General features: G+C 51.6%; 1 protein-coding gene across 3 annotated transcripts in view; it reads right to left on the bottom strand.

The window, feature by feature from the left end:
• Positions 1-665: 665 nt before the first annotated feature.
• Positions 666-27,836, bottom strand: part of ADAMTS9 (ADAM metallopeptidase with thrombospondin type 1 motif 9) — a 157,173-nt gene continuing 130,002 nt past the window's right edge. For all 3 annotated transcript variants that reach the window (XM_084902692.1, XM_084902694.1, XM_084902693.1), the window contains 10 exons: positions 21,454-21,627; positions 18,269-18,463; positions 17,072-17,204; positions 16,565-16,659; positions 16,374-16,468; positions 16,152-16,285; positions 14,472-14,563; positions 10,080-10,184; positions 3,943-4,037; positions 666-2,184 (listed from right to left, as the gene is read on the bottom strand). In XM_084902692.1, the coding sequence (XP_084758818.1) occupies positions 3,948-4,037; positions 10,080-10,184; positions 14,472-14,563; positions 16,152-16,285; positions 16,374-16,468; positions 16,565-16,659; positions 17,072-17,204; positions 18,269-18,463; positions 21,454-21,627 (1,113 nt within the window). In that variant the 3' untranslated portion in view covers positions 666-2,184; positions 3,943-3,947. The remainder of the gene's footprint in view (positions 2,185-3,942; positions 4,038-10,079; positions 10,185-14,471; positions 14,564-16,151; positions 16,286-16,373; positions 16,469-16,564; positions 16,660-17,071; positions 17,205-18,268; positions 18,464-21,453; positions 21,628-27,836) is intronic.

The following is a 27,836-nucleotide window of genomic DNA, read 5'->3' as shown; positions in this document are numbered from 1 at the left end:
ACCTGCTGCTTCAGCCTGTCTTCATATCATCTGCCCTTTTCAGATGACAGAACTCTTCTGTTGTGGGAACTGTCCCTGTTCCAAACGAACCTGTCAATCACTGGACATGACCCCAATGGGCATGTGGTCCCACCTCCACTGCACAATGTCAGAGCTCTTTGGGGGCTGCCCTTTAAGCTGTCTGTGACCTGTGGCCGAGGCCTATTTGCATCTCGAAGACGCTGTCTCCTCCATAGAAGGACGACAATTTATTACCTGCTCTCTTGGGTAGTCGTGGGGATGAGCTAAAACAATTCAGTAAAGGGTCTGGTACATGGTGAATGTCCACTTACCATTAGACTTCTTCGAAAAGCTCTCATTTCTATAGACACCATGAGTCTTTCGTGTAGAAATTACTGTTTTAAAAAATGGACAGTTAAGTTCCCAAATCCCACTTAAACCTGGTTCATTAGTTCATTTGTTCTCTGTCACACAGGTAAGAGGTTTATGTCTCTGATTTTTGGAAGAATCACTTCCACTGATGTGAGTGATAAAAAGACAGACTTGGGGACAGTCCCCATCCCTTATCTGTCTCTAAAATAGCAGCTGTCATTGCTGAGATTAGGAACTCTGCGTTTCTCCTCAACCTGGCAATCTTAAAAACTAGAGACATTTTCATTCCCACTGGAACGAGAGTCCAGAAACCACGTGGAACACAAGTGTTTGGACGTGGTCACGGTATTTATTCATATACTATATTTTTGCAAGTGTTAACAATGGAGAACAGCACGTATTCACACACTGAGTCTACCCTCTCCTGGCGCACTCTGGAGTTCCGGGGCGCGGAGGAGCTGCCAGGCTTTTCTTTGTCTCTTTGGTTTGTGGGCGTCGGCAGGGCCTGCCAGGGGGCGCTGGCAATGACTTCCCTCCGGTCGGGTCGGAAGGCAGCAGGACCATGGCTTTGGAACTTCCATTTGGAGAGACGTAGCAGACTGGGGTGATGGACGGTCAGAAAGCCCGGTTCCCCACAGATCCTGTCTTGTCACCAATGCCAGTCACCGCAGCAGCCATGAATGCTGGCAGGGTCCTGGGCTCGTGGCTGGAGGGAAAGGCGTGTTGCCAGCCAATGTGTTCATGCAAAAGGCAATGACTAAGCACCTGGCTCTGAATTTCTCAGTACTCTGGTGGTGCTGGAGCCAGCATCCTACGTATGCATCCTCGTCTCGCATCTGGTAAACTCGGGCGTCATTTCAGAAAACCTTAGCGAAACGCTGAGAGGACCTCTCTTTCTCAAGGCCTCTGGAATGACGCTGCTTGAGGGGCCCTCCATTTTCACACGGAGGGAATAAGGCACCATGAACTGAAGCAAAGCATATTCACAACAATCGCAATGAAAAGATCAGAGCACAGCTCTCTTCCAAGAAAGACATGTCCGGAAGTGGGGTAAACAGCTGGTCTCCTTCTGGCCCAGTGATTCCGTCCACGGGACAATGTCTTTCGGTTCCTCCCTTATTAAAAGTGTTTGCATTTCTGAGTCTGAAGATCACTTAAATAATACAATAGTAGCACCAAGGCAGCAATTTTGTTCCCAGAGTTCACATGAAACTGAACAGATACTTAATGTAATTCATAGCTGGAACAATCTGTGACATCACTACATTCCTGACTGGCTAACGACGCTTTCATAGAAATGGCAAATATTGCTGTAGCACCTTGATGATAGCTAGATTGTTTTCAAAAACAAATTACAATTTTTTAAAAAAAAAATGAGCAATAAAAAGATTTACATATAGAAAGTAAACAATGGTGTACCGTGATAATGAAGGATCACTTTTGTCATAATACTACATATAATGTAGAGTACGTAAAATGCAGTGGTCTGACTGCAAGGAACAAAATATTGCAAAAGGCAGTCATAATAGAATCATTTTACGTACAAAAATATTACATCACAATAAATAATTTCAAACATAAATATTAAACTTTACATCATTAGGACATTCCACAAATATACACACCCATATCCGGAGATATGGGTGTGTATATATAGGTTTATATATGCATATGTATAAGTACACACACACACACACACAAGCATACAAGTCCACACACGCACACACGCACACACACACACGCCCAGATTTTAGGTGGAGGTATTGCATTACTATCCTTCATCCGTCCATCACGGCTTCCTCTTCAGGGCACCTGAAACAGATGAGCCAACCAAGAAAGGTCAATCTTCTGTCTCAAATGTCAAAAGTCAAGCGTAAGCAATCCATACTTTTCACATGTAGAATGAACAATCACACATTATTCCTAGATTTTACAAGTAATGTGTGTTTGCTATAAAATACCTGTAGATTTCAGGGGAGCATAAAGAATAAAAAGTCACTAGCTGGAAATTCCCACCTGAGAGAATGCTCTTCTCATACTGGAATATTTCCTTCTATGTACATGTAAATGTTATGTAAAACACATGCAAACATCTCTTTACCATAGGTAAAGTATATAAATACACATATAATGGGTATCTCTGGTGGATACCTGCTGACTTTGCCTGCCTTCATCAGTCTCCCCATTTCTGATAACAAACCCCTATGTGTTAGGAACTATGTCTCTTCCAAATGAAGCTGTCAATCACCCGATTCTAGATGGGTACATGATCTCCATTTTCTGGACATGGTGATTGGTTCAGAAGTGGCCATGTGACCCAAACAGAGCCAGAGTTCCTGTGCAGAATGGATGCTGGAGATGAGCATTTACTTGGGACCATGCGCTTTAAGGGTGGTGTGAGCCTAGAGCTGCCAGGGGCCACGGTGCGGAGAGATGGCCCCCCTGAGAAGGAAGCCCTTTAAGAGGCAAGCATTGTGGATTGATGGAGAAGGAATGAATCCCGATGACTCAGCTTGAGCCTCTGGATGCAGTCATGCCTGAAGCCAGCCCACTGCTTGAATGACTGAGTTATTTAAGACAGTACGTTTCCATTTGGTCTTTTGCCTCTTGCAAAGGAAGGAATCCTAACTTGAGGTCATCATTTTGAATTTAGATGTTTAATTGAACCTGGAAATATTGCTTTATAAGTGACCATTAGGTTCCCCTGTGTCAGGGTCTTAAGGAGCTTCCCAGGACCATGGGTTGCTGGAAACTGGACGGCAGCTAGTGGGTGGTCACACGAGCGGGTTGAGTTCTTCCCTGTGGCTGAAGGCACTGAGGCAAGAAAAAGGGGGACCGACTCTGCCCTCTGCCCAGCAAAGAAGGCACCTGTCGGCGTAATGCGGTTAGACCAGGGGCTGCCAAGCTTCCACAGCACGACTCTCCTGGGGATTATTTGAATGCAGATGTTGGTTTCACGGGTCTAAGGTGAGACCTGGGATTCTGCGTGTTTAACAAGCTCCCAACTGCACCCAAAGTGTGTGCCACAGTGCAGTCAGGAGGGCAGGGGCTCTGGTGCAGGACATGCCCAGGCTCTGCCAAGGGGACTCATCGTGCCCACAGGCAAACTGCCTACTATGTGGGCTGCGACTCCCATCTGTAAAACGAGGATCACAGGCCCATGTGTGGCTCTCTTGTGAGGATTCCATGAGATGATGCCCGCTGAGCGTGCAGGCCGGCACACAGTCAGGGCGCAGGGAACTCCCTAAGTGTTATTATTACAATACTCCCAGCAGCATTCGCAAAGGTTGTGTCACCCACATCAGAATTCTCTGTCCTAAAAACACAGATTCCTGCCCAGATTCAGGTCCTCCTGAGGCAGGGCCTGCTGAGTGGCGGCACTTTAACCAGCTCTTTAGCCAAAGCTGACATAGGAAGCCTTAGATCCCAGAGTGGAGGGCAGATGCGCAGGGGAGGAATAGGCAGGACAGTCCCTTATCTGGGGGCAATGGACCTGGCCACATTTGTTACTCATTAGGCTACGGAAAGAATGTAGACAGACAGACAGACAGTCAGACAGAACTTACTTACCTTAACTATAAAATCCGAACCTCCAGGCCAGTGCCTGAGGAGGGAGTGCATTTCCCACAGTAACCACCGCATGTCCCGACGACTCGGGTGCCATCCTGCAAGCAGATGCATGCCATTAGACTCCCCGCTTGGCTAGCGTGTCCAGCGCACGCCCTGGCTCTGTAGGCGATCACTCCTGCACACATAGGAGCAGGCCTCCTAAAAGCAGTGGCACCTGCACCTCACTGTGGGTGAAGCTGGGGTGACGGCTGTGGGCTCAGTGCAGCCTCCACCCACTTCCGTATGGCCCACAGGTCAAGCATAGAGTTGACGTTTTTATTTTATTTTTTATTTATTAATGTTGAGAGAGAGGAAAGGGGAGACACAGAGACACAATGATTTCTTGTTCCACTTATTGATGCATTCATTGGTTGCTTCTTGTATGTGCCCTGACCGGGGATCGAACCCACAACCTTGGAGCATCATAATGACACTCTAACCAATTGAGCTACCAATCAGGTCATGAGTACCTTTTAAACAGATTAGATGAAGCAAATAATAATAATAATAATAATAATAATAATACTTCTTGGCATGTGAAAATTTTATAAAATTCAAATTTCACTGCCCCTAAGGTTTTATTGAAATGTAGCCTTGTTCATTCCAGTATTGAGTAGCTTGGACAGCTCTCTATATTGCTATTCTGCACAATGCCAATCACGGTGACACCTCTTCAGTCGACAGTGTTTTGAGTGCCAGGGGTATTCTATATCATAACATTCTGCTTTATTTTTTATTACTAGTGTCAAAACAAGCAGAGAAGAAAAGTGGACTCTGGATGCTACACTTTTAAGGTACAGTGATGTGTTGATTATCCCATTATCAAATTGAGAGGGCAAAGCCTGGGCTTTATTTCACAGTGACATCACAGCTGTGCGAGGAGAAAACACTCTAAACCAGCAGTCGCCAACCTTTTGGACCCCACGGGCCACTGGTCTGTGGGCCCCAGGTTGGCGACCGCTGCTAAACCAGTGTTACCAAACTCGGCCTTCATCACAGTGTTCCCGACTTCTGGGCAAGCAATGCCCCAAGTTCAGAATGTTTTTTTGTTTGTTTGTTTGTTTTTAAATATACTCTATTGAATTTGTACAGAGAGGAAGGGAGAGAGATAGAGAGTTAGAAACATCGATGAGAGAGAGTCATCGATCAGCTGCCTCTTGCACACCCCCTACTGGGGATATGCCCACAACCACGGTACATGCCCTTGACCGGAATCGAACCCGGGACCCTTCAGTCCCCAAGCCAACGCTCTATCCATTGAGCCAAACCGGTCTCGGCCCAAGTTCAGAATGTTTAAAAAGGAGTATCTCACCGAAGCATAATTTCTTTGTAAAAATAAAAAATGTGATGAGTAATAAATAAGTTTCAAAGTGGCTCCTTTGTTAGCCAAGAATGGAAACAGTTCACCCATGAAATCTTGTTCGATTGTAATAGCCAAGTAAACATGTCCAGAGAAAGTAAACCTGTCCTTTGCAGAGAAAGTTTTCCAGCCCTTGATCTAGAGCAGGGGTGGGGAATCTTTTCTCTGCCAGCAGCCATTTGGATAGTCATAACATCATTCTGGGGCCACACAAAATTATCAACTTTAAAGTCGGCCTGTACATTTGGTCGAACATGTAATTAACTCACCCCCAATGCCTTGGCAGGGCCAGACATTCTCCACCCCTGGTCTATAGTCCTATGTGTTCATTCCAGATACCATCGCTTCCCTCTACCCTGCCCTGCTGCAGCTCTGAATTTCCGTGGGCTGTTTTTCTGACGTGCTCTCCACCCTAGGCCTGAGCACGTCATTCCTCTACCTGGAGCGCTCTCCTCCTTTGCCCTCTGTGTGCACTGGGTCAGGCCAACTTTTGACTGGAAAGTCCTTCAGGTCCCAGCCCAGCGGTCCTTTCCTTGACATGCCTTTCTGCCCTGTTACTGCTATACAGCAGCCTGTAAAGTTAGGCAGTTCCTCCTTTACATCTGTCTTCCTGCCAGAAGCTGAGCCCCAGGCTGGCAAGGCACTGCCAAGTTAAGATCCCAGAGTCTCCAGAACCTAGTACAGTATACAGGGTAGGCAAACACAGGTTTCCAGGGGAAATATGGAAAACAATGCAATCTACACTAATAAAAGAGAACTATGCAAATTGCTTGTACCTTCGCTACGCTCATCAGCCAATCAAGAGTGAGTATGCAAATTAAGTCAAGAAAGATGGTGGGTTAATTTGCATAAACAGGCGCTGAGTGGTGGGGTTGGGATGCTTGCGTCATCTCCATGGTGACTATGCAGGCGTTCTACACCACCCCAGCTGCTCTGGGCCTCTAGGCAGTGTGGGAAGGCAGAAAGGCAGCTCTCGGCTGGAGCAAAGGCGGTGCTGGCAGCCAGGGGAAGGAAGGCCCATTCTTGCACGAATTTTCATGCATTGGACCTCTAGTAGTTAATAAACAGCAATACAAAAATAAGTGTGCTTCATACACTTACATTATGAACCTGCCTGGCTCAGTGATACTAAATATGCATTTGTTGAATGAATGAATGAATGAATAAATGAGGCTGAGGCGCACTCTTCTTTTTGATCTGGGATTCGAATCACTCTGCTCCTAAGTTCTCCTAACTCTTCACCATGCAAGGAAGAACTTGTTTAAGCAGCATCTCCCACACTGTGAGTTCATCATATCACGATACCCCTCTACCCCTCCACTGGGCACAGCGTTTGGCATCTTCGATGTTTCCCATATGCCGCTCACTATTGGGAGTAACACTGTGATGGACCATCGCGTGCTTGCATTTGGGTTACATTCCCAGAACTGGGTCAAAGGCCACGGATATTTGGTTCTTATGGCCAAATTAGGAAAGTGTCTTGCAAATGAGGATACTCTTAGTGGTCATAGAACTTTGCCAAGTTAACAAGTAAAAAGGACAAATTAGGTTCTCTCTCACATGTGCATGCCTTGGGGTATGAGTGAGATGAGTCGGGAGTTTCTATCACCCCTATGGTCCTGGTTTAAGGCCCATGTGAGTTCTGGAGTGAGTCTGACACCAGCAACTGGATCAGACGCCAGACCAAGCTTCTAGCCAGGAGCCTTCTCCCAGGCTGAGAACTGGGCTGGTGGTCGTAGGATGCCAACATGCTAGAATGCCTCTGTCTCATCACAGCTTGAGCTTCACCTAAACTCTCTCCTGACCCGGTGGAGAGAGGACCTGAAGGCAGCGTGGGGCCGGTGCTGCATCTTTAAGTAACTGTAAGCCCGGAGCACCTGGGAATGGGGGTGATATTAGTGTCTCCTGACAGGTTTGCAGTAAATCAATGAAGGCATGTGCAGTGCATGGCCTAGTACTTAACCTAGTACTTGTGGAATATTCGCTGTCTGTATCATAAGGGTGTATTTCCTCTGTGCATCCCCATCATTGCCTGTTGTCATGGAGATGAGGAAAGGCTGGTATTTGTAAAACCGTTGATAATGACTTTGCAATTGTCATCTTATTTTACTAATTGGGACTCTGCTAATGTGATTTAGATAAAAACTAACCCCAAACTTATTTTTATTACACAACAACAACAAAATGTACTGGGGAGATGCATAGCATAAAGTGGTTGCCATGGAAACAGTCCCTATTATTGAGAAAAGGGTCTGTTTTCCAGCATTTCAGAAGCACCAACCGCATTTATTTCTTCCCTAAAGCAAATGGAGCATTCTAGAAATAAGCCCCATGACTTCAACGAACATGTGGTAGCCAGGCTGGTGTGAGCTCTTACATATGTTAAGATGAATGATGCTCTGCGCCATTAAGGACAGTTTATATTTCATACTTTCCCCACCTTCTCTGTTTCCTCAGCCAATGGGAGACGGGAGGTCTCCTGGTGCCTTAGCGAAGCCAGCAGCTCTGGGGCTGGAGCATGCTCATTTTCCTTTCTTGGGTGGGGTGGGGTCCCATGTGGACAAAATCCATGTGGTGCTGTGGATACCAGAGGGCCCAGGCTCAGCCTGGGCTCAGCCTACAGTCCCTGGCCTTCCACGATCATCTCAAGGAAGCCTGCTTCCTTCGCCACCTCCATCAGCTTCTAAAAACTATGGCCAGCCTCAGGACTGAGAAAATGTTGGATAATCCTATATGATAAAAGGGCAATATGCAAATAGACCGAACAGCGGAACAGCTGGTCGCTATGATGCGCACTGACCACCAGGAGACAGACACTCAACACAGGAACTGCCCCCTGATGGTCAGTGTGCTCCCACAAGGGGAGCACTGCTCACCCAGAAGCCCAGCCCATGGCTGGCGAGCACAGCACTAAGGATGTCCGACTGCCAGCTTAAGCCCCCTGCCCCAGGGGACACTGTCAGGATGTCCATTTGGCCTTCCCAGGCAGCCCCGGAGGTGGTGCAGACGCAGGGTCTGGTCTGAGAATCACTGATGTGGGGACCATTAATTTGAATAAAGTCACAGATTTCCACCCTGTGTATTTAGTCCCACCTCTCATGCCCCATGCTTGCTGTGATGCTTCGAGAAGGAAATAAAATAGGTTTTTTTTCCAAGTGCGGGAAGAGCGGTGTTTCCTGCAGGGGCTGCCTGTGGCTAGCGGTGGCTCAGTCTGGCTCCAGAGGCATACGGGATGCCCCACAGACCCTGGCGATTGTTTTGAGTGCAGGCTCTCTGAACTGCTGTGGAACACCAAGATTTAAAAGGAAAATGCTGACAGGCAACTGTGGAACCCATTCCGTCCTGCACAGGGGAAACGGAGCCCAAAGCTTGGGGCGCAGCCAGGGGATCTTGTCCGGTAGTAATCATTGTTTCCACAAGGTGGCGCTCCCGGCTGTAACTATTGTCAGTTGTGTGAACAAAACTGCGATATTGACTTTGGCTGCCTAACAGGATTGAAACTTGTACCGCAGTTTACATAGATGGTTTCCTACATAATGATGCTTCATGTCGGACCATGTTTTGGGCAGTTAATTAGTTTTTTGTTCCTCTGGGTCATTGAAACATAATAATATGTAGACCCTGGAGGGCAGGGGTAGGGAAGAGCATTATAATTTCAGAGCAGGCGTGTGCTGCTCTCCGCTCTCTCCATCCCCTTCAGTGCAAGGAAAAAGTTGTAATGATTAATTTATGTGCAATCAATCTAATTAGAGGTAGCTGATTGGCTGACACAAGAGGGAGTGAGAACATGTTTTTCTTTTTTTCTTTTTTTTCTTTTTTTTTCTTTTTCTTTTTTTCCATGGACACAAATATAACTGCAGCTTACAACACGGGCAGCAGGAAACTCAGATTTTCCTGGGAAGTCACAGTGGGATGAAGCTGTCTTTCCCGAGGGGAAGCAGATTGAGCTGCTCCTTTATATTCTGATTTGATAGGATCAGCAAATAAAAATACAGGATGCCCAACCAGGGGTGAATTTCAGATCACCAACAAATGCTTTTTACAATAAATATGCCGCATGTGATGTTGAAGACTTAATAATAAAAAAAGTTTCCTTGTTTATTTAAAATTCTAATTTCCCTGGGCATCCTGTATTCTGTCTGGCAGCTCTACACCCCATTTCCAGTTCTCTTTTCTTTCCCCCTCCCCTCCTCACAGACCTGAGGGGGCCTTGGACAGGGGCCATGGCGGGGGTCAGCCTGGGGCCATGGGCCGTGCTCTGTAAGTCCCCCACTTGTCCCTGGGCCAGGTTCCTGCCACAGGTCCACAGTCCTGATTTTTAACAATTTGTCCCACGGCGTTTTAAAAAAGTCCCGATTTTTGAAATCAGGATTTTTTTAAAACGCCACGGGACATGGGACAAAATGTTAAAAATCGGGACTGTCCCGCCAAAAGCGGGATGTCTGGTCACCTTACCCTAAGCTCACGAAAGGGACCCTCATGTTGGCTAATGGCTCGGTGTCCGGTGCTCACACTTGCCGGGTGGCTTCTTGCTGCTCCCAGCCTCCGGGCCAGCACCCACTCACCGCCTGCAGGTGCCCGCTCACATCCCCATGGAGAATGCTCACCCACACACTCTTTCCCTTTGCAAAATGGTTTGTGGAAAGGGACAGCACATACATACAACCTAGGGCAGGGGTAGGAAGGGAGGGAAGAAAGAGACACCCAGCCCACCCCGCCCCCCTCGGCGGCCCCTTACCGGTGACTTCCTGATGTTGGAGACGGCATAGTTCCCTTGTGAGATCCATCTGGCGGACTCGGTTAAAGAAAGGCCTGTTCCGTAAAGGTTGATGCTGAAACGACCCTGGAAAATGGCCAGCGAAAAGGATTGTCACTCCACGGGACATCCCAAGCAAAGGCTGCACAGTCAAAGGGAACGTGGAAAGGAGACGGTGGTAATTCTTAACGAGCTACTAATTATGAAGGGTTGTTTTTTTGGGGGGGAGGGGGGGAGAAGAGGGAATAGGTCTGGGCCAGACCCTTTACAAGCGTCATCTCATCCATCATGGAGAGAGCTCCATGAAGGAGCTTTCTTCGCAGATGGGGAAACTGAGGCCCAGCAGAGCCGCTTGGCTTCTTCAGGATGCCGTGCAAGTCCAACCCACGTTATTTTCCTGACTTCAAAGTCTTCGCTCTCAACTAACGCAGCAACCCTGACGTGGCCCGTAATTACCAGATTCCTTCAGGAACAAAATGCCACAAGGTAATTTTTCTAACAAGACCTCGCTGCCAAAGCTTCCCGGACTTGGCTCCCCATACAAGGCCCTGGGTACTGAGCACAGCGGGGCAGGACTTCAAAGGAGCGGCCGGGCCTCTGGGGCGGCCAGCAGAGGGCGTGCGCGGCCTGCTCCCGGCCCCTGGGCCCGTCTGGCCCAGGGAGGCCCCCACTCCAGGCTACTGGGGTTCCTTTGGATACATGGCTCCAGTCTGTTTCCACATTTCCTCCTAAGGAGGTGGCACAGAGCTGTTCTCTTGCTTTTCCCATTGGTCTCTGTCTCCTCTCTCGCTCTTTCAAAAAACAGCTTTGCAGAGGGAAGGTAGGGGAGGGTGGGGGTACGGGGGAGAGATCAACCAAAGACTTGTATGTGTGGATATAAGCCAAACCAATGGTCACAGACAACAGGGGAGTGAGAGCATGAGCGGGGGGGGGGGGGGGGGGGGGGGGAGGGGCAGTGGGGGTATGAAGACACATATGTTAACACCTTAATAAAAAAAAAAATTAAAAAAGGTTTCTTCTAGAGGTTTACTCCACGAGAGCAGTTCCCGAGTGAAATGATCCGCATGAACACGCTCAGGGCGAACGCTTGCTCCTGAACCTCACCACCCAGGCCTTTGTCAAAAGCCTTAGTAACGCAAGGAGGGCGGCTGGAGCCCCATCAGCCCGAGTGTAAACTCAGCGCTTTTTCAGGGCAATGGGAGAGACCCTGACACGGTGTTCAGCCCCTGGGACCCGGTTTGCCTGTCTGCGGTGGAGGTAATTCAGTCCTGTTTTCTGGGGTCAGCGGGCAGCTGACGCGGATCGGCAACACCGAGCGGGAGGTTCGCTTTCCTGACAGGTGTCTCCACGTCCAGCCTGAACGAGGTTCCGATCTGTGACATTTGTCAGACCCCAGGGGCAGCCTGCACTTCCTGTTCCTGGTGCACACATAACCGTGATCTGATCTAACCCGTGAATAAGAGGGGGTTAGGCGGTAACTCACTACCTGGCAGAGTGGCTGAACTCTTAAAATGTGCCCAGCGATTGCTCTGTGACAGCCCCTAGTGGTGGTTAATCTGAGTGTCCGAGCGGCTGTACCGAGGCAGAGCGGCCCTTGCGGTGTCCCCAGACACTGGCTTCTGCCGGCTGGATTGCCCAGCGGGCCACTTTCCTTCTCTCTCGGTCATCCCTGCCCCCAGGATGGTCCACACCTCCTCTCATGCCCAGGCCACACCGCTGCCAAGGACCCCTCTCGTTTCTCCCTCCCCATCCTGCTTCCCAGGCCCCGGCCTATCCCAGAAGGTGGACTTGATCTGCCCAGATGCCAAAGCCCTTAGGAGGTGCAGGCGGCTGACCTGGCTACTAGCCCAGGAAGTCACCCCCCCCCCCCTCCAACCTCTCTGACCTGGTGTCCAGCGTCTGGGCTGCCCTCTCCGAGCAGGTGACACCCCTGAATGGAACGCGCCCTCCTGCTCTCTCCTCCTTTTCCGGTTCAGGGATTTGATTGTCAGCAAGTGTCCCAGCGCTAAAGCTGAGGACTGCCAGGGGGCAAAACCTCTACCCTTTCTCGCTCTCGTCAGGGGCATCCTTGTCCCAAGGCCCATCTTCAGGGTCCGGAGGCAGGAGGGTTTTAGCTACGACCCCTGTGGCCGGTTTAAAAGGGAAACAGCAATGAAGCGCCACGCATACACTAAATGACCCAGAAAGCTTTGAGAGGGACACGCCTCAGGGTTTGCTCTCCGCTCGGATGCGAGTGGACGCAGCAGAAATCCTGCCTGGAAACAGGATTGGCCAGACAGGCAGGGCTGCCATTTGCACTCCGACACCTGGGGTCACCCCCAGCCTCTGGGGCGCCCCGTCTGGACAGTCACCCAGCCTTTCTACACTCAGCGTCCCCGTCGGTGAGCAGGGAGTGTTCTCACAGGACGCTGTGGGGGTCAGATGAGATGCTGACTTACAGATGCTGAGCACAGCGCCCGGAGCCTAGTAAACAATTAAGGCTACTAATACCAGCCTCAGGGAGTTAATGACAAGGTGGCATTCACTGGGCTATGATTTAAAAGATATACATGTTCTGGTATATCTTCAGGTGAGGGCTCTTGGGGACCCCCACCCCCTTATGATAAGTGAATCCCCAAGTGGCAGCGGTGGAGAAGGCAGAAAAAGCAGGTGGTCAGAGCATCCTGGGTCAGAGGATGAACCATCCTTGAGTAGCTCGCACAGCCCTGCTTTTCAGACCTTTCCCGAAAAACCGATTCGAAAACTCACTCGTTCATCTACATTGTCGGTGCTCTATAAAGGAAAAGAATTCTTGCCGAAACCGGTTTGGCTCAGTGGATAGAGCTTTGGCCTGCGAACTGAAAGGTCCCAGGTTCGATTCCGGTCAAGGGCATGTACCTTGGTTGCAGGCACATCCCCAGTGGGGGGTGTGCAAGAGGCAGCTGATCAGTGTTTCTAACTCTCTCTCCCTCTCTCTTGCTCTCTGTAAAAAAATCAATAAAATATATTGTGGGGAAAAAAGAATTCTCTAAGTCCCCAATATGGTTTGGAGAAAGGGCTGGAAAAAAACACCAATGAGCCTCTTACTGGCTTTGGGTTTGCTCACCGTTTCAGTGTCAGGATTTAGCAAATCAACCCGCTCATTTGTCTCTAAGTCAGTGGGATAGATGAATGGGAATTCACTCATTATTTAAGCTCCTCCAAAAGATGCGCACACAGAAAAGAGAGACCCCTGAGTCAGCTGACAAAGGCTGTGCAGAGGGTCGGTCTATTCGCTGCTAAAAGGCAGCCCTCACAGCGGGTGTTTGAAGTCCCAAACTGCTCTAAAGACACCGCACTTCAAAAGTCTCCAGTCCCCGGTAATGGAGAAAAGGCCCCTTTCACCCTCACGCCCTTTGTTTATTTTCTTTCTCCTCTGAGAGCTTCCTCTTCAGGGCTCTGAAACCTTTAGCAATGCTTTCTAAAGCTCGGGGCTGAGAAAACACGGCCTTCAAGGAAGATTCGGATGTGTTTGTGTGGACGGGCCCTGTGGTGGGGTGTAAATCCACCCCGGGATTCCGGAGGCAGCCCCAGCCCCAGCCCCGGGCTCTCCGAGGTGCACAGGCAGAGGGGAGACTCCGGCCTCCTGCGAACCAGAGGAAACCCGGGGGCCACCTTCTCCTGCCCACCGCCTCGCTCCTCGCTTGTCCTGCAAAGACTGGCGGCTGTCCTCCTGAAGCAGCCCCGGTTTTGTGACAGCCAGGCCGATGCTGCAGAAGGAGGGCTAAGACCTGTGGCCCGGGAACGTGGGCAGGAGGCCTGCGGGGGAGAGGGTGTGTGCGTGTGCGTGTGCTCCTGGTCTGAGCGTTTCTGAGGTCGGCGACTGCCTCTCCATCCACACACCAGCCAGGGCTGTGAATGGTTGGCAGGGGTGTGCTGGAGTCCTCTGCACCGGCTTTTGGGAGCTGAATGCCTGTCCCCAGCTCTCCATTGAGGGACATTGTGCCCGTGCTCGAAATCAGCCATGCGGGCGGGAGGTATTGGCACCGCGGAAACGGGCCAGTGCTACAAAACAGGGCTGTTCTTTTCTTTATCGGAGAGCCAGCCATTCAGCATCCACGAGCATGCCCCTGGCTTCGTAACATTAATTTTATTACCATGTGCTTTACCATGCTGCTAGCTAGCCCACATGTAATGTGTGTCTAAATGTTTGCATTGCAATCGGTGCGTTCTGCTGAATGCGGAGGTTTGGCGCTTGGCTGTGGCCGGTCCCTTAGGAATCGCTCCAGAGAGCGGAAGGAGGCGGGGTGGGGAGCTGTGAGCATCTGAGGGGCTCCCGGGGCCCCGACCAGTTTGCCCCAGAACAGCTGTTCTGCCTGCTTTCCGGGCAGCCAGCCAGGACGGGCCGGCACATACCTGCGGGCACTTGGCGGCGCTGTAGCAGTCCCCCGCGGTGGCAAAGGGCACCGGATGCCCTTCGCTGGTCCTCGCGAACTGTAAGTCCGTGGCTGCGGAGTTCGGAGGAGGGTCAAAGGCAGAGGAGAGGGGACAGCGGGAGAAAGAGGCGGGGAGGGGCCGGATGTTAGCGAGGAGAGAGAAGGGAATAAGGACAGTGAAAGAAACAATAAGGGAGTGAGTGGGAGGGAAAAAACACAGCGTGATTTGTGAGCAAAAGCATCCAGATGTGTCTGGCTTCTCCCTCGTGGCGGGTCTGAGAGCCTCTCCCCGGGCTGTGTCAGCCCTGACTGTCTCCTCGCAGCACGGAGCCCCCAAAGGGGGTCAAGGTGACCGTATGAATCCTGTGTGAACCGCCTCCCTGACACAGAGTGTGTGTGTGTGTGTGTGTGTGGTGGGAGGTGGGCAGGTGGGGGGAGAGGGGGAGACAGGTCATGGCCACCGAGGCCCCGGGACCAGGGAAGGAAGTGAGGAAGGTGTTTCCAGCGAGTGACTCCGCGAGGCCTCCTCTGTCCTCCAGTGGCCCGGACGCTGTGTTATTGCCAAAATGTGGAGCAACTGGAACCCACATCTTGAAAGTATTAATGGCAGTTTCTCAAGTTTGGGGCTAACTTGTAATCTTTTTTAAAAGCCTATAAAGCCACGGGCTCGTGTTTTTAACTGTCTTGTAGCTCCTGAGACCAGCTCTGGGAGGGGAAGGCGACCGGGTCAGGAGGCAGACAGGATCCTCCTGCACAAGCTGCCGCCGGGGGACCTTGCTGCCGTGTCTTTCTGGAACCTTCCTGCAGCTGACCACATTGTGGTGGGAGGGACGTCTGAGGGACCCCTCACCAGGTTCTGCAGGAAAGGGGCCCTGGCAGGAGCCCTGGGCCTTATCTTTGGGGACAGGGGGGCATCTGAGTGAGAAATGGCAGACCCCTGTTATTAGCCCTAATGGCCCAGCTAAAAGCCATTAGAGATATCTTGGTACAAATCAAGTGCAATCCACCTCAAGAGGAAAGAGTGCAATACTGTTAATGAGGGAAAATTAATTATTCATCACTTGTGTTTCCTCTGTTCAGGGGACCGTGTTTGGCTGTTGGAGCTGCGGTACCACTCCCATAATGAATGTCCCTAACAAAAACACAGTGCTGGCCAGAGTATAAAACCAGCCCACGCGCAGGCCGGTTTAAAAGGGAATTGTGTGCTCCGTTTATCTTGTGTAGCTGTACGCCTGTGTGCGCGTGCACTGTGTGTGGGGGCCGTGCCCACACGGGTCCCCAGTGCCTGCTCACCCCTGCTTGACCTCAAGGCCTCCATTCTGATGTCACTGCTCACCCCTGCTTGACTTCAAGGCCTCCATTCTGATGTCACTTTTGGGGGTGCTGCTCTGACTCCCCCACTGCAAGGGGCCCCTTTAATATGCCTCCATCGCCTCCATCCATTCGTCATTACAGGTCTGAGGGCCCGATGTGCAGGCACCTTCCCAGCGGGCCCAGTGGGGGAGCAGCCGCCCGCGCCTCCCTCCCCCCTCCCCCTCCCCCCCCGCCAGGGTCAGGACAGGGGATCCTGTCCCCCCGGGCTTCCTGGGCACCGGGCTCAGCAGCCAGGCTGCCGAGGGGGAGGACAGATGAGCACCCCCATGGGACACCCCGCGCTTACTGATGATCTGCATGGTGCCCAGGTCTATGCGGATCTTCTGGAAGCTGGAGAAGCCGGCCGCCGTGTAGTCCTTCCGGCACTGGCAGTCGTCCCGCCGGCTCCCGTTGTAGGGACACTCAGTGGGGTTGTGCAGTCTGCAGGCCAGAGAGAAGGTTCTGGTGAGGATGGATGGACGGCGTCCGGGAACCCGCAGGGCCGGGCTTCCTGGGCCGAGCCGCCTACCTGTGCCCGTACACCTCGGAGAAGTTCTCGGCGTCCCCGCGTACCAGCGTCAGGTACTCCTTGGGGTGGTCGGACTGCATCCCCGCGCAGAAGATCTGGAAGGCAGATGGGATTCCCGGGGGCGGCTCAGAGTGGGGCACCGGGCCTGGCCCCTCGGGCCCCAGGCGTGAGGGAGAGGACGGCTGCCTCACCTTCAGCAGCTTCCCCTGGACGGTCAGGAAGTACTCCCCGTCCTCCGTGGCGCCGTTCAGGTGCTTCACCTCCCGGCAGTTCTGGGGCAGCTCACCTGGAAAACACGAGGGGCCACGTGGCCTGAGACGCCCTGGGCTGGGTGTGTCGGCAAAGGGGACGGTTTCTCTAAAATAAATGGCTTATTTCTGAAGTGGGCAGGCAAACAAGTGAACAGAAAACCGCGTTCTTTAGCCCCAGCTGGTTTGGCTCAGTGGATAGAGCACTGGCCTGCAGACTAAAAGGTCCCAGGTTCGATTTTGGTCAAGGGCACATGCCAGGATTGTGGGCTCGATCCCCAGTAGGGAGCATGCAGGAGGCAGCCGATCAATGATTCTCATCATTGATGTTTCTCTCTCTCTCAAATCAATAAAAATACATTAACACACACACACACACACACACACACACACACACACACACCCCGCTGTTGTCAGGCTCCAGAGAGGCGGCTTCACTCGCTGACTTACAGTTGTAGACGTTGTGGCAGGCTTTCCTCTCCTCCGGCTTCAGCTCGGCGGGGCACAGGTGGCTGGGCTGGTCCTCGTTGGTCAGGCACTGCACGGACCGGTGCCGCACCCCGAGGCCACAGGACACGGAGCACTGCGAGGAGAGCGGGGTCAGCGGCGGCCGGCGGACACAGGTCACGGCACACCCTCTGCCTCTGAAACCAACAGCTGACTATCGAGCACTTTGTGGACTCGTCCCTGCACTGAGTTTTACTTCCACCATTAAGCAGGCCTGCCACCCTCAGTTCCATGCATGTGCACATAGGGTGTGACACAGTTATGTTCTCACTGCAGTCTCACAGCGACCCTCGGAGAGTGACGCCATTGCTCTGTGCAGAGCAGAGATCAGGGCTCCCATGGCAAATCGGTTCCGGGTCCTGGTGGAGCCAGGGTTCCCACGCCAACACTTCCAGCGACGCCCATGCTTCTGCCCGATCACTGCCCTAACAGGCTATGTTAGCCGGGGCGAGTGACCCAGAACTGCAGGGAGCTGGGGGCCGCAGTGATTTCCCAGGGCAGCCCCCGTTTAAAGTCTTCTCCCTCGGCCCGGCCAGTGTGGGTCAGTGGTTGAGTGTCCATCTATGAGCCAGGATCTCACAGTTCAGCCAGGCAGGGCACGTGCCCCGGTTGCAGGCTCGATCCCCAGTGGGGGGCGTGGCCGATCAACAATTCTCTCGCATCACTGAAGTTTCTCTCTCCCTCTCTGAAGTTGATAAAAATCTATTAAAAAAATAAATAAATAAAAATTCTCCCTTGTACCTCTTACACGACAGGACTACTTCCCAATGCAGAAGGCCTAGGCCCCACCAGCTGCTCAGCCACAGAGCGGCGTGACGAAGTTCTAGGTGCTTTTTACTTTTTAATTGTAGAAACTGTAGGCAACTTAACACGTGACACTCTGACGTCAGTGCCTTTTCTGTATTAAACCTTTCTTTCCCGCAGCAGGTGAAGCAACCGAGGCCCGGAAGTCCGGCCCTTGCCCAAGGTCTTTGGGCTGGGAGGTGGCCTGCCCGCCCAGCCAGCCCAGTGCACGGTGCTCAGGGCGTTTCTGACCAGGTCTCTTCTGGAAGGGGGACGGCAGGGGCGGTCAGGCAGGCCGTGTGAGGGCGGGGCTTCCCACCCCACACGCCGTGCCTGGGCAGCTCGGCGTGTACTTACGCTGCCCCAGTTGCCCACCCTCCAGGTGGCGGAGGCCGGGCACTCCCTCAGGTAGCAGGGCTGCACGCTGGGCGGCTGTGTGCCAGGACAGTTGGTGGCAGCCTGGTGGCCGTACTCGTAGTTCTCCTTCCCGGTGTAAATCTCGCTGCAGGACACCAGCCTCTGCTTGTAGCCCTTCCCGCAGGTCACCGAGCACTGAGGAGAGAGGGGGTGAGGGAGAGGCTGGGCAGGTGGCCATGCCGAGCCCCAGCACGCAGGAGACCGGGACCTCCTATGTCTGTGCTCCCACTGGGTGCCTGGGTGCTTCAAGCACCTTCGTGGGTTTCAAGGGGAGAGGGGGTTAGGGGTGAGGGAGAGCTCCAGCTGTCATTGGCTCCATTTACAGCCTCCACAGCCCACACCCTGGCTTTCCCAAACCGACAGTGACCACGTCAGAGAGCTGACCGAGCGGGACGCAGAGAGCCCGAGCTGTCTGGGCCGAGTGTCCGACCTGAGCGCGTAGCCCACAGGGGACAGGCCCCTCTTCTGCTCCATGGGGTTTGCCTTTCCATCTGACCGCTACCCTTTCCCTCCCCTCTCTCTCCCTGGCTACATAGAGTGACCAACATGTTGGCTTTCTGCTTCTCTGTCTGTCTGTCTGTCTGTCTCTCAATCATGCAGCCATTGAGCTCATCTGCCATGATCAGCGTGCATTGGACATGCCCATGGCACGGAAAAGGAGGAGAAACAGTATCTCACTAGTGTCCCCCTCCGTGATGGGACACCTAATTGGTTATTGATTTTATACGCGGTTCAACTTTCCCAGCGAAGTATTTCATGTACTATTTAAAAGTAAATCGGAATGACAATGAACTTCATTTTGAAGGTAATTTTAGTCAAAGTCACCACCTAAATGGCCGGTGCCCCTGAGTTCAGCGGAGCATGAGGCCTGAGAGCACAGCTGTCCGAGGGGGGCCTCCGGGACCGTCCAGCAGTGGCCGGCGTGGCTGCTTCTCTGGGCCGAGGGCCCAAAGCGCCCCTTAGCTCTGTGCACCCTGGAAGCCACAGCCTGTTCTCTCCTCACTCCCGAGCTGTGCTCTGCGCCACATGGCTTCCTCCTGACACTGCTCCAGGGAGAGAGCTGTCCTTGAAGGCCTGCCAGAGGCAGGAGGGACAGGCCCGCTGCAGGCATGCATGGCACCTCCCGGGGCTCGGAGCTGTCGCGCTGCCCACGTTTCTTCCTTCTTTGGAAGCCGCTGTTCGGACGCCAGAGACCCGGCTGACGCCAGGCCGGGGGTGTGAGGCCCGGCTGGGGTGTCTCATGTGCGGGCAGACAGCAGAGGGCTGCCCTGGCCGAGCTGCGGGGGGAGTGTGTACCCAGCGCTTGCGTGGTGCGGTGACCTCAGTCCGCGCGAATCTGAGCAGGGCTGTGTGTCTGCCAAGGCCGGTCCTGAGCATCACCACCCAGGGAGCAGCCCGCGGCCGTGAATGGGGACACGGTGGCTGACAGGCAGCGGCTGGTGGAACTGAACCCAAATATGGTCACGGTTTACTCGGAGGCCTCCACATCTAAAGAGGATCTGGAAGCACGCACCCTGCCTCCGGCTCCCGAATGCATTTCAGAGCAGAGCTCAGAGGTGGAGGAAGCTCACCCATAGGGGTGGGGATGGGGGTGGGGGTGAGGGGCAAGTGCAGAGGTGGGGGCGGTCCTGTCGATTCTCCCTGCTTTGGGGTCACCTGCTGGTCATGAATGTGGGCTGCTTTTCTAACTGGGAAATAACAGTGCAGGGAAACAATAAGAATGTGGGCTGGCTTCTGGCCTCAGTGATACCTTCCGGCCGACAGGAAAACGCACCAGCCCTGGGAATCCGCTTTCCGATCTGGCCCCAGAGCCCCAAATTCAGGAGGCCAAGCATAGGGAGGAGCCCAGGAGCCATGGAGATAATTCTGGCCCCGTCCTCTGGCCCCTTCCCCTCACAGGGCCCTGTGGCCCTGTGTGAAGTCCTGTCTCCAGCCCTCTCCACTTTGCTTGTACATTTGCAGATTTTTCAATCTATGACACATCTGGGAATTTTTTAAATTAAATCTTCTCCCTAAGGGTTACGGTTAGGTTTTAAAGCTACAGGAATAAGGACTTCAGACTTAGAGACCTAATCCGTGTAGCAGAATAACAACTGGCCACAGACTCCGCTGCACAGAGGAGGCTTGGCAGCACCCTGGCCGCCACCAGACTTCAGGGCACCCCCCTCCCCCAGCAGCCATGTCTCCAGACGTTGCCCAGTGTCCCCTGGGAGGGAGGCAGAGTCGCTGGAGTAGAGAGGAGGATGGAGAGGCGGAGCTAGAAAAAACTTCAGGACCAATTTCATAGAAACAATTCCACACACGCAGACCTGGAGAGCCCTGGGCAACAGCGAGCCCCCCCTGCAGGAGCCCAGTGCTCCCTTTCGCACCTCTGGATTCTTCTGGGCAAATCACAGCTGGTCTGGAGGTTACAGACCTTTCCGTGTTCGGAAATGCCGTGAGGTCGGGAAGTAATGGAATCATGCTATTATTGCTGCTGTTGGATTAATGATAAACCGTGACCAGATAGGCACTCTCTGCCGGAGGAGATGGTGAAAAACAGACCCCTGAGATTCCTTGGGTATTATGGGAAATTATTTTGTTCCTGGGAGCAGAGTTGTTGAATGGGCAACCCGCATCTGGGTCATGAATGTGTTTGGTTTGCCCCACACAATGTTTCAAACAAGTAATCTGAGTCCTCATTTTAAAATTAGGAGACCTCAGATAAAACCCCGGGCTATATCTGTTCCTGAAAAATCAGGTTTGGACCCACATTTCTGCACAGCCTCGCGTGTGGGAGAGAGCCGTCCCGTTACACACGTGCTAGTGTGCCGCAGTCTCCGCCTCTCCCCGCCGCCTCCTGGGCAGAAAGGCGTTTTCTTACATGTAACTCTCTTCTGCATGGAGAGGATCTTCTGATTACAGCCCTGGTTATGATGTCTCCCTAATCATACCAGCAGGGCATCAAGTGACTCACAGAACCAAGAGTTGAGGGGAGCTCACCCCCTCATGCACCCTCCCCAGCACACACACGGGGCTTGGCCGGGAAGGCGGAGGGACTTGTCTGAGGCCTGTGCTCACGGGCATGCCTGCCTCCCACCCTGCTCCCCTCAGGCCGCCACTGACCGCCGAGTCCCCAGACGCACCTCCGACCACTCTCCTGTGATCCAGATGTACTCGCAGGGCTGCACGCTGCAGCTCTCCCGGTCCGCAGGCCGCTTGCTGGGGTCGCAGAGCCCGCCGTGCACCTCGCCGCCTTTGTCCTCATCCACACACAGCACCCGGCGGTACCGGGCGCCCTCGCCGCAGGTCCTGGTGCACTGCGAGGGCAAGCAAAGAGGGCTGTTGTGCAAGGTCCGGAACGGCGATGTCCTGGCCTCCCATATCTGATAGAGCCTATTGTTTCTAGAAGGAGATCTTCTTGAGTAATTGCTCATTTTCCTGGCTGACACTCCTTAAGACTGACACCCTGGGATGATCAGGGGTTATCCACAGCACTGCCCCGGCACAGCCCGCAGCAGCCGGTGTGCGGCGCCTGCAGCAGGAATGGAAACGGGATGATGAATTTCAGGTCTGCAAAGGCCTAATGGTCTGTTAACTTTAATCACCTATCCCACTCAAATATGGAATGCTTTTCAAACAATGGCCAAATTGTTTTCAAACTATTATTTAGTCCCTCCCCTGACTCAAGAGGTAACTGAGTACTTCTTAAGTCAGGGAAGTCATTACCTGTCCACGTGGCCCATTTCATCTTACACCAGGACTGCAGGTCCCAGCCTCTTGTCCTGGTGGCCGGTTGCAGGTAGCAGAGAGGACAAGCTTTGTTTCTCACCAGTGACCCCTCCAGGCTTGGAGGAGCACTCTCTGGTGGCCCTACACCCTTTCTCCTCCAGGTGACCTGCTTGCCTGGCCATTCAGCAGCTACCCACCAGGTTCCTAACCAGGGCCAGGCCGAGCGTGGACAGGGTGGTGAGGCCCCTGCTCTCCCAGAGGAGCACGTGTGTTTCAGTAGCAGAGTCAGGCAGGACCGGCTGAGGGAGGTGGGGAGTGAGTGAGCAGGAGCTATGATTTCCATTTTCAGATGAAGAAACTGGGACCTGGAAAGCCCATATGACTTGCTCCAGGTCACACATCTCTCTGTGTGGTAGGAGGGACCGATCATGGTATTCCCAGCAGCCAAGCAAGGACACAGCAGCTGGTATGTGTTGTCCTGGGATGACCTATCTCTGCTGTCCTTTTGAGTTCGGGAGCCAATTTCACTCAAAAATCTTTCCTGAGAAAAATGGACAGATACATGCAAAAAAAAAAAAAAAACCCCAAAAATAAAACCAAAAAGAAAGAAATACAGAAAGAAACTAGGCCACTTTCTTATAGACCAGGTACAAGAATAAACTCCCAGTGGATTAAAAACTTAAATTTAAGACCCCCAAACCATAAAACTCCTAGCAGAAAACACAATCATAAAATCTCTGACACTTCTCTTAGCAATATGTTTTCTGATAAATCTCCTTGGGCAAGGGAAACAAAAGAAAAAATACACAAATGGGATTACAACAAAGGAAAGCATCAACAAAAGGGAAAGACCAATTACTGGTTGGGAGGAGATATTTACCAATAACACAACTGATAAGGGATTAATGTTCAAAATGTATAAAGAACTTATACAAGTCAACACCAACAAAACAAAACAAAACAACAACAAGCAATTCAATTAAAAATAGACACAGGACTTGAACAGAGACTTCTTCAAAGAGGACATACAGATGTTTACTAGATATATGAAAAGATGATTACTAGACAATATCACTAATTGTCAAAGAGATGCAAATTAAAGCCACATGAGATATCACCTCACACCTGTCAGAATGGCTACCATCAATAAATCCACAAACAACAATGGCTGGCAAGGATGTGGAGAAAAGGGAACCCTCGTGTACTGTTGGTGGAATTTAGTTTGGTGCAGCCACTGTAGAAAACAGTGTGGAGGTTCCTCAAAAGATTAAAAATGGAACTGCCTTTTGACCCAGTGATCCCATTTCTGGGAATATGTCCTAAGAATCCCGAAACTCCACATCAAAAGAATATATCTACCCCTATGTTCACCACAGTGTTATTTACAGTAGCCAAAATACGGAAGAAACCCAACTGCCCATCAGCAGACGAGTAGATAAAAACATGGTGGTGGATGTATTCAATGGAATGTTCCTTGGCCATAAAAAGAATGAAACCTTACCATGTGAGACAGCATGAACAGACCTAGAAGGTATGATGCCCAGTGAAATGTCAGTAGAAAAAGACAAATACCATATGACTTCACTTATCTGTGGGGTCTAAAGAACAAAATAAACAAACAAAACAGAAACAGACTCATAGATGCAGAGAACAGACGGGTGGTTGCCAGATGGGAGAAGAGCTGGGGACTGGCAAATAAGATGCAGCAATTAATAAGCACTAACTGGCAAACACAGTCACGGAGACAGAGAGCTCAGCAGAAGGAATACAGTCAATAACCTTGTAATAACAATGTGTGGTGCCAGGCGGGCACTGAAATATTGAGGGGAACACTTTGAGAAGTATATGATGGTCTAACCAATATACTGTACACCTGAAACTAATACAAAATAATATTGAATGTAAACTGTAATTGAAAAATACAATTTAAAATAAGAAATTCTTTCCTGATATTATTATTGTTATCATTATCCTTCTCCTCCTCCTCCTCCTTTTTCTTCTCCTCCTCCTTCTTTCCCTCCTCCTCCTCCTCCTCCTCCTCCTCCTCCTCCTCCTCCTTCTTCTTCTTCTTTCTCTCTCTCTCTCTCTCTCTCTCTCTCTCTCTCTCTCCTCTTCCCTCCCTCTCTCTCTAGTAAAATAAGCATGATATAGCTATCTTAAAGTGTATAATTCAATGTCATTAAGTTACCCATAATATTGTGCAATAATTACCCTATGAACCCAAAACATTTTTATTGCCCCAAAAGGAAATCCTGAGCCTGTTAAGCAGTCACTCCTCCTCTCCTACTCTCCTCCCCTATGGCAACCATCGATCTGCTTTCTGGCCTTATGAGTTTGCCTATTTTGGGTATTTCATATAAATCCAATTATCCAGTTATGTGTCCTTTGGTGACTGGCTTCTTTCATCTGGCATAGTGTTTTCGAGGCTATTCCATGTTCAGCATGTATCCTGTTTATGGCTGAATAATAGTCCAATGCATGGATATGCCATGTTTAGTTCAAATGTTGGTGGATGGATAAATAGGGGTAATTATTGCACGACATGGTGGGTAACTAAATGCTGTGGACATGCACCTTCGCCTGATTTCAATTCTTTCGGCTGCATTCCCGGGAGCGGAAGTGCCGGGCCACATGACTTCTGTGAACTGCTTTGCTCTCGGAGATGCAGAAGGGATGCCTGGTGTGTTCGGGTAGCCCCTTATCATTTGCAGACTTAACTCGAAATTTATTCCTGCTGCTTGGAAAAAACCCGCCATGTCTAGAATGTGAAGTTGTTTGTAACTTCTCTGGGGCACAAATATGTATCAACATCACTAGAGGTGAGCACAGAGGAGCAGACCGCTCCCAACCAGTGCGGGGCTGGTGGACCCGGGGCTGGCTTCGTCCTGGTTTGGTGGTTTGGGGGTTTTCTGGGCCCCTGGCGGGTGCTGGGAAGGACTGCGAAGTAATAATGTTTTTGTTTCTTCATTTAAGAAATGCCAAATAAGTTAGGGAGCCACTGACTGTTACAACACAAAACAAAGACGTGGTTAATTTGGGATGTGTAGGTACAGGCAGGGGAAATACTTATCTCCCCTCAGAAAAAGCAGTTCCCTAGAAATCAGGACTTGGTGGCTCAGAGGATGAGGCTGAGCAGCGGCCTGCCCCGGGGCCCGGGCCCCACGCCTTCCCTGACCCGCAGGGCTTTCCCGGTGTCAATGAGTACAGCTTAGAGCAGCAGGGCAGAGGTGACTAACTCCTTCCTGCTAGCTCAGTGCTTCTCTCTTGGTTTTGAAGAATGTGCAACCACCATCAACGCTCCTTAGCTAATGGCGGAAAGGGAGTTGGAAGCCTGACCTTGTGTCGAGGTAAGAAATGCCCAAACCTGCAGAGGATATTAATGAGTTTCTTTGAGCAAAACTAACAATTGCCAAGAAGCAAAATCTCCATGGATGGAGACACTGCTCTGGAGTAGGGCAGTTTGCAGCTTATTTCATACATTAGAATCACAGGGGGAGGCATAGGGAGGTTACATGAGCCCACTGTGGTACATTAGGGGGGTGGCAGCAAACAAAGCGGGAAGTCTCTGGGATGGAGAAAAGGCAAAATGGAGAAACACGTGCTTCCTTTCCGTGGGTGGGTACAGGGTGGTCATATTCAGCCCCAGCACAGGGAGGTGGTGTGCGGGAAGAGGTAACGATGAGGGCTCCTGGGCTCTGCTCTCGCAGGAACGAGGGTGAGCCCTGCTGGGTCTGGGGAGGAGATGAGCTGACATCCCAAGGCCTGTTATCTTAATGCAGAAAGACAACAGCCGCTCAGTGAGCTAAAGAGTGACCTTTGTCAGGGAGGCCGCAGGCCTGGGACGTGACTCCTGGACATGCCTCGCTTTTGGTTCGGAAGTGTTATGTCAGACCCTCCTATGTGGTTATTTTTGGTCTCTGAGTCTGTGAAGCCACCTTGCGGGCCTCCCCTGAGCGGTCAGGTTTAGGGTATGGCCCCCTTTTTGCCCACAATTGAGTGTAACTTTTAGACAAATGAAGGTAAGCGAGATGTGCGTGCTCTGGAAGGAGTCTGCAGACGCTCTGGAGTCGCAGCAGCTTGTCTGCTGGCACCTGGACCTGAACCAGAGCTGAGGCGGGCACCTTATGTGGCTGTGTGAGCAGATGTGGGCTCACAACAGCCTGTGACCACAGTGGAGGACAGGGCGGGCTCCCGCAGCTGGAGGGGTGCTGGGGGTCGGCTGGTGGGGAGCAGGAGGTGGTGAGTGGCGGCCAGGGGAAGCTGGCCCTGGCTCAGGGGGGCTCCGAGTCCCTGAGGCTGGGAGTGAATGACATCCAGGGGAAGGGGAGCTGGGCGACTATAGTAGCTTGGAGTTGCGAGAGCCTTCGATCTGGGATTGGGACTCCCAAGAAGGGCAGAGGTCAGTCATGAGGGGCTCATCAACCTCCTACAAGGCTCTGGAGAAAACTGTAACACTTGCCTGGGCTACAGGGAGTGTCATAACCCCTCCCCTCCTGCACCCACCTCCTAGCGCCTGGTCCCCACCCCCTTTCTGGTGATGGATTTTGGTACAAAGGCCCTGCACTCTGTCCTCCCTCTTCCTTCGACCTGGAATCACCTTCGCTTGCCTTTGGCCTCCTGACCACCCTAGAGACTAGGCCCGGCCTGTCCTTCTCTGTCTCTCTCACGGCGCATCCTTTCTTCTCAGCCACTGCACTTTCAACAGTTGGCAATTTCATGTGACATGTTTGCTTGTTTTCTCTGTCAACTCCACCACGGCAGTTCCGTAATCTCGACTGCATCCCTAATCCCTAGTGCCTGGCGCTTTGCAAGAGCTTGATAAAGATTTGTTGAATGAATAAGAAAGAGCTGGTATCAGACCCTGATCACTCCCTATTGGAAACTTGATGAAAACTTTATAACCACTGACCAAGGACTGCTGCTCATTTCTAACTTTTTTGAGCTAAGGCGATAGATAACTAACAAGGGAGTCACTGCACAGCTGATCCCAATCAAAGTTCTTAGAATCCAAGTCCTCCCCCCCCCCCCCCCCCCCCGGGCCAAACAGCTGTGGGATGGCAGCTTGCAAAGGCCACACATGCCCCAGCACAGCCTGTCCATGGCAGTATGACAGGGAAAGAAAACAGCTGTTCTTACAGGAACGCAGGAATTTGCTTGCCTGTTCTAAAAGGCATCCCAAAGGTTTAAAGAAGAAAAGCCATCGATGAGCAGGCATTGTCTATAATTCCTTCCTTCCAACAACGTCTTGTCCCTCCATTCATTTTATTCATTCCACAGTGCCTTCAACACTCCAGGTACTGTGCTAAGTGCCGGGGGGAACTCGGGTGAGTAAACTCTCTGACCCCAAATAGCTGATAACACAGATAAGGGAAACAGGGACAGCACTTCAGAGTGCTAAGTGCTAGAGCTGAGTGTTCTCAGGCTGCTGTGGGGAGGGTATGTGACTCAGTCATTAGTGCGGAGGGGTGATTAGCACAAGCTTCTGAGAGGAAGTGACCTCTGAGGCAACAAGGGTAACCGAAGCAAGGGGAGGAGCAGGGCAGCCTCGCTGTGACCCAGAGTTAGTAGGGAGGAAAGGGAGCATTCAAGGCAAAGAAGAAAAAAAGAAAGTTTGCCAGTCCTGTGAGGTTTATTCCTTAATGCTGACAGATGCGTAACCCACACGCTCACAGTTCAAATTTGACCGAAAGTCCTCTGAAAGCTATAAGAAAAAAAATTTGTCAGATTATAATACTATTACTAAAGAAATCCTTTGTGGTTGTAATTTTCAAAGGAATTGAAAAATCCTGTCTTCCTT

This window comes from Pipistrellus hanaki (assembly GCF_964339955.1).
Source record: "Pipistrellus hanaki genome assembly, chromosome: 13".
In the NCBI taxonomy this organism is placed as follows: domain Eukaryota; kingdom Metazoa; phylum Chordata; class Mammalia; order Chiroptera; family Vespertilionidae; genus Pipistrellus; species Pipistrellus hanaki.
This window is presented reverse-complemented; position numbering and strand designations above follow the sequence as displayed.